The following is a 16,293-nucleotide window of genomic DNA, read 5'->3' on the forward strand; positions in this document are numbered from 1 at the left end:
AAATGTTTACACTAAAATTCAGACAACAGGTACAAGTACTTGCCTCCAAGCCCGCTGGCCTGAGATGCGTCCCTGAGACCCAAACAGTGGAAGGTGAAACCCAACACCAGAAAGGTGTCCTCTGACCCCACATGTACATGGAAGCACACACACACACCACACACACACCAATAAATAAATGTGATTTGAAAATGTATTTAAGAGGACTCAATTTAAGCTGCACTGTAACCAGCAGGAGCCATGCAGGCAAACCGACTGTCACAGAATACACAACAGTACACAAAGCCTAACACAGACCTCTAGTACCTTGGTTTGTCTTCCAAAACAAATCTCTTTTAGGCTCAAAGAAATATTTACCTTTCATCTACTTCAAGAAACACACATCCTGGGGTGTGTGTTGTAGTAAAAACTCTCTTATTTACAGGGATTCGAGGAGCTATTAAAAAGGAGAAAGGCTGATTAGGGTCAAATATGCAATCAATCATCTACTCAACATACAAGGGATAAAAATCTCAAAATGAAACGGCAGAAATCTAACTTAAATCTAAGGTCTGACTGCCATGAAGTCAAAGCCACAGTAAAATAATGATAGTTTCCATTATTAACTTGATTTTAAAGAGGTCAATATGTAATGACTATATTATGGCTAATTTAAATACAAAAAGTCTACTGCATTCTTAATAGCTTATTTCTTTATCATAAATATCTAATAGGTAAAGTGGGAATAAGGGAAGGGCTGAATATTTTTTGGTGGCGGTGTGTAACTAAATGAAAACACTTGCAATAGCACTAAAGCAATTTGTTGTAGAATAAAATTAGTACCATCGAGTCAGGCAAGTTCTGATCTAAAATGTGCACTGAAAAATGCAGTCCACACTCTGAGAGTAGGCTTACATCAGTTACTTCAGCATGATGCCAACTGCAAAAAACCCTAAGTGAATACACAAAAAGGCACCCCGTGTCTGGAGCTACTCATGAATACATACAACACAGATACATCTCAACTGTGGCTACCTCGGTGAATTCCGAGGCAGTTACAGGAGTGCTGTTGTTATTGTTTAACGTATAAATTAATGATTTATTATTTCCTTTTAAAAAAGAAAATTTATGTGTGTACATGTTTGGTCTGCATGTATGTGCAGGATCAGGTCAGAAGAGGGAGTGAGACCCCCTAGATTGGAGTTACAGGCAGCTGTGAGCCACTATTTGGGTGCTGAGAAGTGAACCAGGACCTACTGAAGTGCAGCCGTCCTCCTAACTGCTGAGGTATCTCTTTAGGCCCTTTATCTTTTTGTTTTTCTGTTTTTTGTTTTTGTTTTCGAGACAGGGTTTCTCTGAAGCTTTGGAGCCTGTCCTGAAACCAGCTCTTGTAGACCAGGCTGGCCTCAAACTTACAGAGATCTGCCTGACTCTGCTCCTGAGTGCTGGGATTAAAGATGTGTGCCACCACCACCTGACTTGTAATTATTTTTTATCATTGTGCCCCCAAACTAATTTTTCCAACAGTCCTATGTTTTCATTGTGACTTATAGGGTGGTAATCTGTAGGAAAGCACATATCATGTCTCATCAGAGCCAACTATGTTTTTAGGTAGTAAATGAAAGTTGCCTATACACAAGTTTAGAAATGGATTTCTGTTTATTGAATATACATACTGCAATTTCTGGAAGTTTCAAAACACTTGTAGAACATGTTGTTTCAGTCGTGCGGTGGTGGCGCACACCTTTAGTACCAGCACTTGGGAGGCAGAGGCAGGCCGATCTCTGTGAGTTTGAGGCCAACCTGGTCTACAAGAGCTAATTCCAGAACAGGCACCAAAGCTACAGAGAAACCCTGTCTTGAACCGCACCCCCCCCAAAAAAACCATGTTGCTTCCCCCTCCATCAAGTGTTAAGAATCAAACCCAGGGCCTTGTAGTTACACAGCATGACAAGCACTCTACCACTGCTACACCTCCAGCTTTTGGTTTGTTGAGGCAGGGAATCACTATGTAGCCCAGGCTAGCCTTGAACTTATTATGTAACCCAGGGCATTCATGCCTTGGTCCCTCAAGGCATGTGCTACCTAGCAAATGCAATCATTCTTGTGGCTTCTTCATGAAATGATTTTAGTGCTATTATTTCATCTAAGATAGGTTCTTGTAAAAGGCCACAGAACAGGTCACCAATAGAGAAGGGACTAAAGTAACTAATATCTATCCAACTCTGCTGCTGAAGTCACACTGTGGCAGTGATAACAGCACAGGAAGTCAAGGTCAGCAAACAGCACCCAGTTAACACCAGCTAGAAGTGAGTTTATGGCCCACACTGGACATGAAGCAGCCTTCTGCCTGGAAACTATAGGAACAACATTCTCCACACTCCTGTCTGAACACTGCATTCTGCCTCTCACTGAGCACAGGAAATCCTGGCTTACCTTCATAACCAGAGTGAATCTTCTCAGCCAGTGCTAGACAGCAAGGCTCTGGTTCTGGTTGGGCAGAGCTATGTACGTGAACCAAATAGGGGAGGATCCAGAACGGAGAGTAATGCTTCTTTTGTGCTCTGTCTCCACCTCCACTGAAGAGATCAAAGTGATTAGAGCTGATAGTGGTGCACTCAGCCCACTGTGAAAAGGCTGGGGATGCTCCACCGGGAATTCCCAACACAGAAAGACCCAATCTAAAAGGGAAGGTTAGCTTGAAATCTTAGTACCTCTGGGCAATAACGATCATCCACTACTCACTACCTAAGAAGTTTTATGGAGGGCTGCTCACATCACTGTGAGAGTCACCCCACCCATGACCTGCTCATGACCATGCCCCAAACTCCCACTGACTCTTACCCTTCCACCGTGAGGTACACCAAGCACTGCAAATAGAAAATGGGGCCCCATGTGATCACATGGCTAAACCCAACTATAGCGCACCCCTCTTCTGTTGTTAAAGAACTGACCAAAGCTCCAGCTACTTTCTTGGTTGCTGCAGGCTTGGCTTGAAGGTCAGCAGTGTCCTGCAAAATGCCTGGCTGGGGAAAGCACATTAAAACCTAGCTGCCTAGCCTGGCCTCTGGAATAGAGACAGACCCCTTCTCAGTCTCACTGAGGAAGCTCTGAGGATGTGCACAAAGCTTTCTCCTCTATGCTACTGGGACATGCCACATGCTGTAGAGTCTAATTGTCAAAGAGTGAGCCATTCTTCTTTGTCTGTAATCAAGTCTCTCTTCTAACTTAATCTAGATTAGTGACCCCAATCCCAAGGCAGTCCCAGTGTACTGGCTACCCTCACTATGACTCTGCTTCCTATTTTAGTCATGTGGATGACAGCCTTCCCCCAACTACACAAGAGTTCATGTTCCATTTGTCCAGCTTCCCCCTATAAAGAACTTCTTCAGCCTTGTCCATGCCAAGGGTTCTAAATGTCACTTATATACACTTGCACTACTACACATTACCCTCTGGCCTGCACCTCTACCTAGAACTATGTTTTCATACAGTCTCAATGTAAATCCAGATTAACTCAGACACAGCTCCTCTCCAGGAAGATGCTTTTGCTCCATGCTCTCGGGCCTCAGATATTTCCACCCAAGATTCCTATCGCCAATCCCTCATTCCTTTTTATATCATGCTCCAATTATAACCCATAAGTCCTTGCTGTGGGACAATGGTCTGTATCCTGTCAATTGTATTTTAAATAAACGCTCATTGGCCAGTAACCAGGCAAGAAGTATAGGTGGGGTGAGAACAGGAGAATTCTGGGAAAAGGAAAGGTTCAGTCTGCAGTCATCACCCAGACAGAGAGGAAGCTAGACACAGAGCAAGTAAGATGTGACTGCCTCACCAAAAAAGGTACCAAGCCATGTAGCTAACACAAACAAGTATTATGGGCTAATAGTTATGAGTTAATAAGCCCGAGCTACTAGGCCAATCAGTCTATAATTAATGTAGACCTCTGTGTATTTCTTTGGGGCTGAATGGCTACAAGACCAGGCGGGACAGAAACCTCAGTCAATAAGTCCTGGCAAAGCAACCAATTTTTTTTTTTCTTCTACCACCTCACTAGCCTGACTTTACAACCCACGCCTTCCAGTGCTACAGCTGACCTGGTCCTTCACACAGCAGTCCACACAGTCCTTTGTAATTTAAAATGTGCTTTCTTGATAAATGAGACCTCTTAGCACTGTACAAATACTGCAGCCCCAGAGTAAGGACTGACCCTCACCCAGACAGGGTCTCAATGGTAATGTCATTTCCCTCCACCTGCAAAAGGGAACACCTGGAGAAAGCATGACTCAGAGTCTGGGATGTCACATGACTAAAAGCAAAGGAGGCTGTCAAGGACCATGTAGATACTGCTAGAAGGGCAGGGCATCGATCCTAACAGTGTTCTTACTGGTCAAAGGCCAGGATGGTTTTATCATCATAAGGTGAATGGTAACTTTGCTTTTTAGAAATACATTCTGAAATACTAATGGAGGAAATGTCTCAGTTCTGAGATAAGAGCAGAGGGAAGAACTGGTGGAGGAACAAGTGGCACCAGGCTGGCCATGGCTTATAGTTGGGTAGTCAGAACATACCTGGCTCATTATACTATTTTCTTTGCTTGTTAGGTTAGAAAGTCCTAAGGAAAAGGTTTTGAAAGCAATTCATCTCAACCAAATACTTCCTTCTGAGTGTAAAATTCCCTGGGATCTAGGCTTTCCATCCACCCTCCTCTCTTCCCTTCTGTTCCAGCCAGGTTCTCCATTAACCTTTCCACACTCAGGTGTGTTCCACCCCAGGGCCTTTGCACATCTGTTTCTTCCACACGGACCATATTTCCTCAGAAACTTCCTTAAGGCTGCCTGGTTTACTCGCTCACCTTCTTTAGGGCACTTGCTGCAACTGGGATTCCTCAGAGAAGGGTCCCCTCCTCGCCAGTTGGATGTGATTTGCTACCACCAAAGTCCCCAGCCAGTGCAATGGCAGTGAGAGCAATGTGGGGCTCTAAGAGGTCATGGGAGCACCACCATAACGAGGGGATCAACGCAGACCCTGTCAGAGTGGGCTAACTTTGGTGAGAGCTAGCTGTTATGGTGTCTGGCTCCCTTTGCCTTTTTGCCCATGCCAGTTTGCCCTTCTTCATGAAGCCCTTGCCTAATGCCGAGCAGACACTGGCTTCATGCTCTCTGACATCAGAACGACACACCCAAACCCTTATCCTCTGCAAACTAGACACTCTTAGGGGCTGGGTTACAACAGAAAACAGACAAAAAGTCTGAATAAAACAGCAATTTCTCCACTGTCTTCACGAGAGAACCCGCGCTCTTGTCTGGAATTTGTTGCTAGTAAACACATTTGTATTTACACATTGTTGGTTTCCTGCTTACAGAGTTTAAACACACGAGGACCAAAGATGTTTGCTTTGAGCAGTCTGATGCAGACAGGACCTACAAGTATTCAGTGTGATTTAAGCCCGTGTGTCATTTATGTTGGGAGCAGAGCATGAGGTCATTGTGCCCACAGATCTCCAGAGAAACCAGGAATGTTAGGCACACAGGATTTTGTCTTTCCGGTGGGAAAGATGAAAAACCTGTCCTTCTATCCAGAAAGCTGGGAACTGGAAGAGATTAACAGCCTGGTGATCTGTGTCATCTGTTGGGCCAGGCCACACAAGCTCCTACAACCAGTACTGGATGTGGTTAGTAACTGAAATGGCCCTGATAGCCAGAGGCTCCCCCAAGCTCCTACAACCAGGACCAGAGGAAACTAACTACCCAAATGACCTCTAGCCTATCTCTACAACGCCAGACCCTTAGGCCCTGAAAGCTAGCACAGGCAGTGTATCTCTAGCCTCCATCTGCTTGGGGGGAATGACAATACCCCGAGTTGAGTTTAATGTAATTATGCTTCTCTGTGCACTGGGGACTGTATTACCCAAGGAAGCCTTTTTTTTTTCTTCTTCTTCAAATTGTACTGGGCTTAAATACACTGGGAATAAATCTCCTGTCATTAACTCCGTGAAGTCTGATCCAGGCTGACAAAGTCAATCTGTACCAGGTTTTCCTTCTTATCTCTTCCTGGTTGGCTTGCCTGTCTGACACCTGCAGGGATGCCCCCACATTTACTCTATTTCAGGCCTGCTTCTGATAAAGGCACTGGTGAAGGACACAGTAAACCATACAGCCCTCCTACCTGTTGACTGTCAGTCGGATTATCCCTCCTGCTTAGGTCCACAAACACTATTAGCTCAAATCCCCCCAGTTTTACAGAATATTTGGTTATTTCCATTATAAACATTTTCCTTCTCTAAACATCTGGAGTAGTTACTAACTTAAATACTGCTGTTAACAATTGTGACACTTAAAAATGTTTTTTCTTGTTGGGCATGGTGGTGCACGCCTTTAATTCCAGCACTCAAACGACAGAGACAGGTGGATCTCCATAAGTTTGAGGCCAGCCTGGTCTATAGAGTGAGTTTTAGTACAGCCAGGACTACACAGAGAAACCCTGTCTCAAAATAAAAATAATAATAGCAAGTTAAAGTCTTTCTTTTTACAATGAAAGCAACATTATAGTAATTTGTTTAGAGGGTGACAACTATTTACAAGAAGTCACTTCTGTTAAGGTGTGGTAAATTTTCTTCTACATCACTCTCTTTTTAAGGCCTGCTATTAAAAATTATAAAAACAAAGAGATAGGTGTGGGGAAATTTTAAAAATTAATTTTAAATGTGACTGAAAAATGAAAAGCAAATAAAATGGGGCTCAAAACACATTTTTTTTGTTTGTTTTTTTGAGATAGAGTTTCTGTGTAGCTTTGGAGCCTGTCCTGCAACTAGTTCTTATAGACCTAGCTGGCCTTGAACTCACAGAGATCTACTTGCCTCTGCCTCCTGAGTGTTGGGACTAAGGTGTGCGTTACCACTGCCTGGCTCAAAACAGTTTTATTGTTAACTTCAAACCAAGGGCTCTGATGATATACGGGGCTAGCATTTATCTTTCAGTCTTTTTTTCTTCTCAATCACATACAAATTTTTTTGTTTGTTTTTTGAGACAGGGTTTCTCGCGTAACGGCCCTAGCTGTCCTAGAACTCACTCTGTAGACCAGGCTGGCCTTCAACTCAGGGATCTGCCTGCTTCTGTCTCCCGAGTGCTGGGATTAAAGGCATGTGCCACGACCACCCAGTCACATACAAATTCTCATGTAAGAATCAAGAGAGATTTTTGTTTATTTGTTCCGTCTCACGTTATTGTATCTATAGCAGAATCTAGCTGAATGTGAAAGCATCACCATAAGGGTCGAGCGGAAATTTGAGAGCCACATTTTGAGCCTCCATACCCTTTACTTACCAGATTCTGCAGAAGAAGGATTTCACTGATGCAGATCCATACTGTGAAGCTGGAAACAAAGGAAAATGGCCGTTGTGTCCCTCACAGGCAGCTCCTCAGGGAAGCAATCCTGTCCACCACTCTGCTCTCATCTGGGCCTGCGCTTTCCTTCGTCTGACCCTGCCATCTTCCCCTTACTCTCCAGCTAAGCACATCCACTTACGTCTCTGTGACGGTCTGACGACAGTCTGGTCCACTCTAACAGCTTGGGGAACTGTGGAGTGACTTCAGACTTCAGTTCTTTGATGCACATGAATGTGACTGTTTTCCTTTGCTTTTGTTCTGCCCTTGGGGAGATCTAACACTGTGCTCTAGGTTACACGCATGACCCTTTCATGACTCTAATGTACTGCTAATGTCATCTCTCGAGGACGAGACCAATTACTGCAGTGTTTGTTTTAGCCAGCCTTCCTGGTGACAACCTAGAGGCAAATACACGTTAGAGTCAAATGAGGAGGCAGAACCTCTGCCCAAACGCTTCACTGAAGTAAAAAGACCTAAGTTACAGAACTATGAAAAACTGCAAAAATACACAGTAACATAATGAGTGAGAACCCGCAGGTCCAAAATACTGAAGAGGACGACGTCTCTGCACAGCTAAAGGAAGGATGATACAAAGAATCAGAAAATTGCCTTTTGCTCACACCATTTACACATTACACCAGGCTTCTATGTTCACCACGAGGCAGACTCTGTGATCTCAGTGGACACAAGCCCATAAGGCACTCCACAAGCTGAAAGTGAGTTCTGAACAGCCATCTGGTCCTCCTGAGTGGTTTATACAACCGACACTAAGTGGAAGCGTGTTCTAAAACATGGCCCAACTGACAGCAGAGGACGTAGCATTCCGTGTTGTGTCCACTGATGTCCTCTAAGCTCAGAGGAGGAGACTGAAGCAGGTAGCACGGGCACTGCCCAGAACGGACATGGAGCTTACTAACTGTTCTCAGCTGAAGCTCAAACCTCAGATTTACATAGCAGAAGTATACTATTCGGAATAAACCAGATGCACATCAGGCCTGCATCACAGAAGTAATGATTTCAGGATACAGTAAAGTTTTAGGAGGGATGAAAATATCATGGCAATGATTAACCTATACAAACACTGCTGAAGGAAAAAAAAAGCAAAAGACAAAAATTAAAACAAAAAACAAAACCGGAAAGAGCTGGCAACATGTTTATCAACCCAGCATCTAGAACAGTTCTGGCCAAATCTAGAATGGATCACTGGCCCCAAGTGTTGAATGTTCGTAGAATGGGTCATTGACGAAAGCAGAAAACAAACAGACTATGAATGTTGAAACGAGTGTTTAGGAAAGGAAGATGAACAATAGCAGTATTTTTAAGATGGGGAAAGAGAGGTAACGGAGCTAGAGGAAGGTAGTGAGCACTTGATTTAAAACACCATAAAGGTGGAGGCCAAAAGGTAATAAAGTCGTGGCAGTCTGTTTCACTAGAGTGTAAACATATTTCATACTATTAATCCCTGAACTTAAACATGATTAGAAACAGTAAATCTTGTGCTACACTTTCTTAGGGTTTCTCACCAATGTAGACCACAACGGCCTTGAAGTCACACCCTGACTCATTCTCCAGAATGCTGGGCTTAGCTACCATGCTTACCTGTTTTCCACTTTTCAGAACTATAAAATGAACTTTTTTTTTTGAAAATTAGAAAAAAAGGGCACTAGAGGGATGGCTCAGTGCTAAGATACTGATTGATCTGCTAGAGGACCCAGACTCAATTCCCTGCACTTACATGATGACAGCTAACAACTGTCTGGAGCTCCAGTTTTAGGGAATCTAATGTTCTTTTATGGCTTCCATGGGGCCTGAAGCCCATGTGGTGCACAGACAGACAAGCAGGAAAAACACTCACACATATAAACGGGATGTAGTTCAGTCAGGAGATGCTTGTCTAGTCTGCACAAAACCTTAAGTTTGATCCCCAGTACTGCATAAGTCTGCCTGGTGGCATATGACTGCAATCCCATTGCTCAGGAGGAAGAGGCAGACAGATTACAGTTTAAGGCCATTTTTGGCTCTATATACTGGCTGGTTTTGTGTGTCAACCGGACACAAGCTAGAGTCATTAGAGAGGAAGGAGCTTCAGCTGAGGAAGTGCTGCCATGAGATCCTGCTGTAAGACATTTTCTCAATTAGCAATCAGTGAGGGAGGAGGGCTCAGCCATGGTGGTTGATGCCATCCCTGGGCTAGTGGTCCTGGGTTCTATAAGAAAGCAAGCTGAGGAATTCATGTGAACCAAGACAGCAAGCAGCTCCCCTCTGGGCCTCTGCCTCCAGGTTCCAGTCCTGTTTGAGTTCCTTTTCTGATTTCCACCAAATGATGGACTATGATGAGACGTGAAGCCAAATAAACCCTTTCCTGTGACTGCATATCTGGTTCAGACAAATGAGCATTTCACACGGAAACAAAGTTATGAGATCCATGGACTTTTAGGGCCAGAAAAACTGAGTAGGGGTGATCAGCATCTTGTCTATAAAGTCAAAACTGTTACACAAAGGGATCATGAAGACTGCACAGGAAGAAAGCATGTTGTATGGATTCCAAGGGAAGAGTGCCTGTATTGCCGTCACCCGCTGTGAAGTATGCTGGTAATCAAAGATATTTTTCATATAAAATCTGAAAAATTTAAGTTTATAAAAAGAAATGTACTGGTTTGTTATGTCACTAAATGACAAAAATACCATTTTATTGTGTTCCTTTTACAGAGGAGAATAAAGCCTGTTGTGGTGCATGCCTTTAATCCCAGCACTAAAGACGTAGAAACAGGGGGCTGAAGAGATGGCTCAGTGGTTAAGAGCACTGGCTGCTCTTCCAGAGGTCCTCTGAGTTCAATTCCCAGCAACCACATGGTGGCTCACAACCATCTGTAATAAGATCTGGTGCCCTTCTCTGGCGTGCAGGCATACATGGAGGAAAGAATGTTGTATACATAATAAATAAATCTTAAAAAAAAAGATGTAGAAACAGGTGGATCCCTGAGTTTGAGGCCAGTGTGACCTACAAAGTGAGGTCCAGGACAGCCTTGGCTACATAGGGAAACCCTGTCTCAAAAAACAAAAAAGAAAAATAAGTAAATACACAAATGAAGCACAAAGAATAAGGAAAACGTGTATGCTGTACTACTTCTGTAAGCATGACCAGATCCCGGGGCAAGATAACTCACCCTAACATTGGTCTCATTACCTCTTTGGGTCCGGCTGCTCCAGAAAGGAAGCTGACTCTGAACAGTGTGTGTGTAGAACACCCTCACGTCTTGAGGGGCAAGCAGGTCAACAAAGCGTGAGGACGTCAAGAAATCTTTCTTAGAGTTCAGGATCGAAGCAGCCTGCTCAGAAATGTGCACTAGCCGTCCAGACACAAGGGAAAACACTGCCACAAAGGTATCCTGGGAAAAACAGATCAGACAAAAATTGAAAAACTTACACACAATACTCTCTGAAAAGTCAGTTTCTTCTGGATTTCTACCATAATCCAAGGCTTAAAATACACGTGTGTGCCCACACGCACACACACACCCCTCGTAAAGAACAAAGCTTCCTAAATAGTTTTCTCCAGCATGCTTCTTAGCAGCCATTATAAAAAGGACACTAGGCTTCCTGAAAGTTTGATCTCGATGCCACAAACCCATACCAGCTCCTGAGCAGACTAAATATGTATGCGGCACATAGGCTTTTCTCTTCTGCTAATGACTCTCCCCCAGGAGGGGACTGTCTTCCTGTCAGTCATATAGGTTCTATGCTTAAAGACGGAGCTCAAGATCTGCCTCCTTCACAAGCTGCCCTCCACAGACCTCATTACATAAGAACTGCACTCAGGTCCTGTTCGCTTCGTCACCGACTTCACTGATAATCGGCCACTGTTCTTGCTCACGTGGACCTGCTTCCCTGTCTAGACTTATGGTGAATGTTTCCTCAGAAGCTGTTTCTTTAAACACCTACTACAGCCTAAGCTCGTTAGTAGAACAAGCTCTCTTAGGAAACACTACACGACTCCTTGTAATACCTACAAAAACATTAAGTTAAAGCGATGCTCAAATTTAAATATCAAATTAAGGCGTCTCCACCATCAATAAAATATGAGGCTTAATTACTGTCAATAAGAAGAGATTTATATACGCACACACTAAAGGTCTCTTCCAAAACTTCCCCATTAAAATGACATCTCAACTCACCTGCTTTACCTAATCCAGCTGCTACTACTTTGAGGGAGTAGGTATTGGAACTAAGAATGATACAAATAGAAAGTAACAATTTGGAGATTGGAATAAGGCGCAGGAAATTACTCTGCCATGTTCGGTTGGCTGCTTCTTTCCTTTTTATAGTAGAGAACATGGGATGGTGAGGGGAGGAAAGAACCTGACAGCTCACACACGAGGCTGCACTAGAGCGCGAGCTGCAGTCTAGCTTCAGATGCTCTGCCACAGGCCGGAAACACCACACAGCACCTTCTCAGCAGTTTCGCCTTTGTTTACCTCAGCAAGAGACGCTTTCGATGACTATTTTAACACCTAGAGAAGGTCCTTAGGAGAAGGCAAAACTCATGAAATCTTACTTACTGTGTTCTTGGAAGCTTGTTCAGAAGTGAGACCGGCCAGCTCCTCCAGACCGTGCGCAGACACATCTGTCTGAGGTGCTCGGTGTGGACTGAGATTTGAGAAAAAGTCTCTGTTTGCTAAGAAACACAGGCAGATAAATGGGTAATCCAGTGAAAGCAGCATCTTTAGGAAGTCATGTCTTAGCACTAGCAAGCTGACTTATTTCCCTCAAAACCAGGTCATGTTTGGCTTGCATCAAAAATATAGTCAGTTATGCAAACTTAAGACTATGAATTTTATAAATCCTGCATGCTCTAGGTTACAGGGGACAAAAATCATTTACAGTTCTAAAGCTAGTTAAAGAAATTACAAGTTCACACACACATTTCTTTATGGAGGAAGCATTAGCATGCACAAACTACTTATTTGTCACAGGTGAAGCAAAGAGGTTTGTGCTAAAGACATATAGCAACTTACAGACTACTCAAGAAAGAAAGTCAGAGGGGAAGGAAAAATGTTTGTCCTTTAATTTAGCCAATTTTTTATATTGTGGTTGCACTTCCAAGACATGTGCATGACAGGAAAGCATCCATGTCTTTTCTCTTGGAACCTCCAAGGAAGGCAATGCTTCTTGAAAAAGGTCTTCGAGTCTTAGTTTGACTGCTAAACTCTACTCTTGCAACAGATCTGCAGAGACTGCAGTTAGTAAACTCTCAGACAGATCCCATCCTCCTGGCTTTGGAAAGCCCAAAGCGTCACTTCATAACCAGACTAGCTTGTCCTGGCCACAAAGACGCTCAAGCCTCTGGAGAACCCCAGTGCACCCTATTCTTTGCAACTCATTTACCTTGCACGCTATGCACACAGCGTACGGCATAGTTAAGGGCATCTAGGGTGCTGGGTTTAGTGTGTCTCTCGGCTGGAAAATACTTTTTCATTTCTTGGACAATCATTATAAGTTCTTCAGATATTCTGTTTCTGTCTTCATGTTCACTGAATAGAAAAAACACACACAGAAGAAGTGGCAATGATGGACATTCAGAAGTATCTGTTTTTTTAGGGTGTTTGGACGCACCAACTCACTCGGGTTTAATGTCCTTTCTCTTGCAGGTAGGGCACATTTGACACTCTCCAACCTCCCTTCAGCTCTACCTAACTCCGTCGAATTCTTTAACCACTTGGCCACTTCTTTCCTACTCTGGTAATTTACTCTAGTAACCCCTCCTCCCATCGATTCTTACTCAACTGTCCAAAAGTTCCCAGTCGTGTCGCCTCCTCTGACACTCTCTGCCCCAGGGGTCAAAAATATAACAAAAAAAGTTGTTAGCTAGCTCCAGGGAAGGCTACCCGGCGTCACCTGTGGCTGCTGTCCACGAAAGTGCCCAGCAGCGGACCCTCCTGTCCCCTGTCGTGGGGCCAGTCGCCGCCGACTGCCGGGTCTCCACAGGGGTCCATCCCGCCTGGCAGCCCTCAGTTTGCAGCCAGCCACCAAACCCGGCTTGTTTGGGTCCCTGCCATCGCCTTCGGGAGAGACTGGTCGCCGACCACGCTCATCTGAGGGGCACTTTTCTCCTCAGCATTTTCACAGTCTCTGCTCGGGTGGCGAGCTACACCGACACCTCGACGCCGGAAGCGGGCTGGTCGGACCCCGCCACGGCTCTCAGGGAGCTCGTTCAGCCCGAACCAACTTTTCCACCGTCCATGCTGGGAAGTCGGCGACCATCAAGAAACGTCTCAGAGCGCACAGTTCCGGGGCGACCGCCCGGGCGGAAGGCCGGGGCAGAGCGGCTGATCATGCAGCGTAGGAGGCCTCCCTCCAGCCAAGCCCTCGCCCACCCGCGCGCCGCCAGGTCTCGAGGCCAGCCGCGTGCTGAGCCGCCGCCGGCCCCGCCCCCCTGCGCGCCAGGGCTCCGGCCACGCCCCTCCGCCGCGCGACTGGTCACGGCGGCCGGCTACGAGAGGCCACACTGGCCAGGGGCGGGCCGGGGGCGGAGTCAGTCTCGGCACGGCGGGGATTACATAACCGCGAGCGGGTGGGCGGGTGCAAAGGCCCCGGAGAACCTTACATAACGCGCGGGTCGGGCGAGGTCGGCTCTCGGCCAATCCCGTCCGCCAGGAGCCCGGGTCGGGGGCGGAGTGGCCGTGAGGACGCTAGGGCCTAGACGCGCAGTCTACGGCTGGGCTTCCAGGGGGCGGGGCCTCGGAGCTGTCAATCAGGAGGGGGCGGGTCAGGGGCGTGGCCTGCGCCGCCGACAGGTGAGCGGCACTTGTGAGGCTCCTGGAGGGGACGCCGTGCTTTGGCATGAACGATCTTCTTGGTTTCCTATTGTTTTAATCTTTCCTAAACTTAATGTCTCCTCCCGAATGCCAGCTACAGGCGAATGGACCCAGGTAGAATCCAACCGAATTTTCAAAAATAGAAATTTAATGATACAAGGTAACTTCCCTGGCTGCCCTGAAATTACAGATTCATTTAGCAACAGGAGGAAAATGAACATATGTAAACGACGCCCCCTTTTCCAGGAAACAGCCGGGACGCTCTTTTCATCTATCTCTACTCTTCCGAAATGAAATCAACAGGGCAGAGCTCCAGCCCTCTGCTGCCTGGGTACACCAAGAAGACACGGGGGGGTAGGGGTGGGGGTAGGAGATGGCGCAGCAGTTTAGAGGGGAGCACCTAGTCCGTCCGTTGGACGGTTCCCAGGCACCCTCTATCAGGTGCCTCACAAGTATCCGTAATTCCTGCTCCAGCGGATCCAACGCCCTCATGGATAAAAACACTTGCACGCACGTGCACATATCCAGACACACAGCAGAGAAATAATAGAATCTAAAAAAAGAAGGTACACACAGTAGTTTTTGGATGAATGAAAGATGTTCTAGGTCAAAGAAGAGGAAAGTGACAGAGGGCAGTTATCCACATTATGTAGTTTTTCTCTACACCGGACCACTCTACTGCCAAGCTCTTCTTTAAGAAGCATTCATTATACAGCTATTGTGTGCACACCTGAGCAGAGATTATTGTACTCTCTGAGGACAGGACAAAAGTCTCTACACTCAACACACAACACAAATGAGCCCTGAAAGTCTGAGATGATGATAAAGAAGAAGCTGGTGGAATGGGAAGGATGGAGGTTAAGGGAGGAGGCAAGAGGATTGGGAAATGGACTGGAGGATGTTTTCACTGAGAAGGGGAAACTGAGCCTCAGTGGTGCCTTGGGGTGAGGGAAGTGGGTGGGCCGACAGCACTGAAGAGCACTGCATCTGCCAGGTCATCCCGGTGCAGAGCAGGTTAGTTGAACATGTGAACCTGTGAGCCGGTCTGAACAGAAGGGCCCAACTATCCGTATTTACCTATCTGGCTGGTGGGGGTGTGGTGTGCCAATGCCAACTTTCCAGATTACTTCCAGAAGACCATATTTTAAGAAACCCACAGGCCACATCCTACCTTCAAGCTAGCTCCTAACTCATCTCTGCACCGAGAAGCACTTTCATTTGGGGTGTGTGACACTGTTGACTTTATTGGGTCTGGAATCAGCTGAAAGGCAACCTGCTGGGCAGGCAATCCTGGAAGATTTTCTTGCTCAGATTATAGGAAGTGGGGAAGACCTACCCTATGTAGAAAGCAATTTTTGGCGGCAGCCCAGGTAACGGTGATGGAAGAAGGATGCTCTGCTTTTTGCCCGGGAGCCTTCTTTCACTGGCAAGTTCATCTGCCCTGATGTGGCTGCACTTTGCTGTTACCAGATCTCAGCTTCTCTGGGCTTCAACATGGTCCGAAGACCAGAGGTTTTCCAGGAATACCCCCAGCCTGCAAAACTGGATTGGCAGTTGGCCTCATGAACTGAACAGCTACTAAGTTCTCTGTAAGGGAATGGTGGGTTGGAGCAGATCAGCTCAGGACACCCCAAGGCCAAGGTCTCAGCACAAAGGAGATTTATTTGCCCCAAAGGAACAAAGGACAGAGAAAAAGAGACAAAGATAGGGGATAGAGGATGAGGGAGAAGGGAAGGGAACAAGGTAGAAGGGGCAGGGATGTTTGTCCTGGAGGGAGACAGACGTGATCCATAGGAAAATGGCAGCTTATAAAGGGAAAAGGGGAAACCCCGTGTTTGGATGAGGTCTTTAATTTTAATTGGGCATGTTAATCAGGTGAGCCAAAGGGGGTTTTTTGATTGCTGGACTTCAATACTTTGGCAGCTGGACCTTGGTAGTCAGTCACAGGAGGAGAAGTGGCCGAATAGGGGAATAGACCTTGGGGGCTAGCTTTAGGAATGTAATCTAATGTTTTTTTAGGGAGGGAATAGGAGAGAAGGGCAGGGCCTGCCAGAGTCATGTCTGTCATGCTTAGGCCGGCTACAGTTCCATCATTCCCAGTCTCTTCA

General features: G+C 45.9%; 1 protein-coding gene across 6 annotated transcripts in view; it reads right to left on the reverse strand.

Moving 5' to 3' along the window:
* Per3 (period circadian regulator 3) overlaps positions 1 to 13,787 on the reverse strand; it is a 47,067-nt gene extending 33,280 nt beyond the window's left edge. For 5 of the 6 annotated variants that reach the window (XM_075944576.1, XM_075944574.1, XM_075944572.1 and 2 more), the window contains exons 1-7: positions 13,266 to 13,787; positions 12,756 to 12,901; positions 11,930 to 12,045; positions 10,558 to 10,759; positions 7,308 to 7,356; positions 2,416 to 2,558; positions 358 to 436 (exon numbers count right to left, since the gene is read on the reverse strand). In XM_075944576.1, coding sequence (XP_075800691.1) covers positions 358 to 436; positions 2,416 to 2,558; positions 7,308 to 7,356; positions 10,558 to 10,759; positions 11,930 to 12,045; positions 12,756 to 12,901; positions 13,266 to 13,363 — 833 coding nt within the window. In that variant the 5' untranslated portion in view covers positions 13,364 to 13,787. The remainder of the gene's footprint in view (positions 1 to 357; positions 437 to 2,415; positions 2,559 to 7,307; positions 7,357 to 10,557; positions 10,760 to 11,929; positions 12,046 to 12,755; positions 12,902 to 13,265) is intronic. The other variant, XM_075944577.1, reaches the window with a different exon arrangement.
* Positions 13,788 to 16,293: the final 2,506 nt, after the last annotated feature.

Source organism: Microtus pennsylvanicus, chromosome 13 (assembly GCF_037038515.1).
Source record: "Microtus pennsylvanicus isolate mMicPen1 chromosome 13, mMicPen1.hap1, whole genome shotgun sequence".
Taxonomy (NCBI): domain Eukaryota; kingdom Metazoa; phylum Chordata; class Mammalia; order Rodentia; family Cricetidae; genus Microtus; species Microtus pennsylvanicus.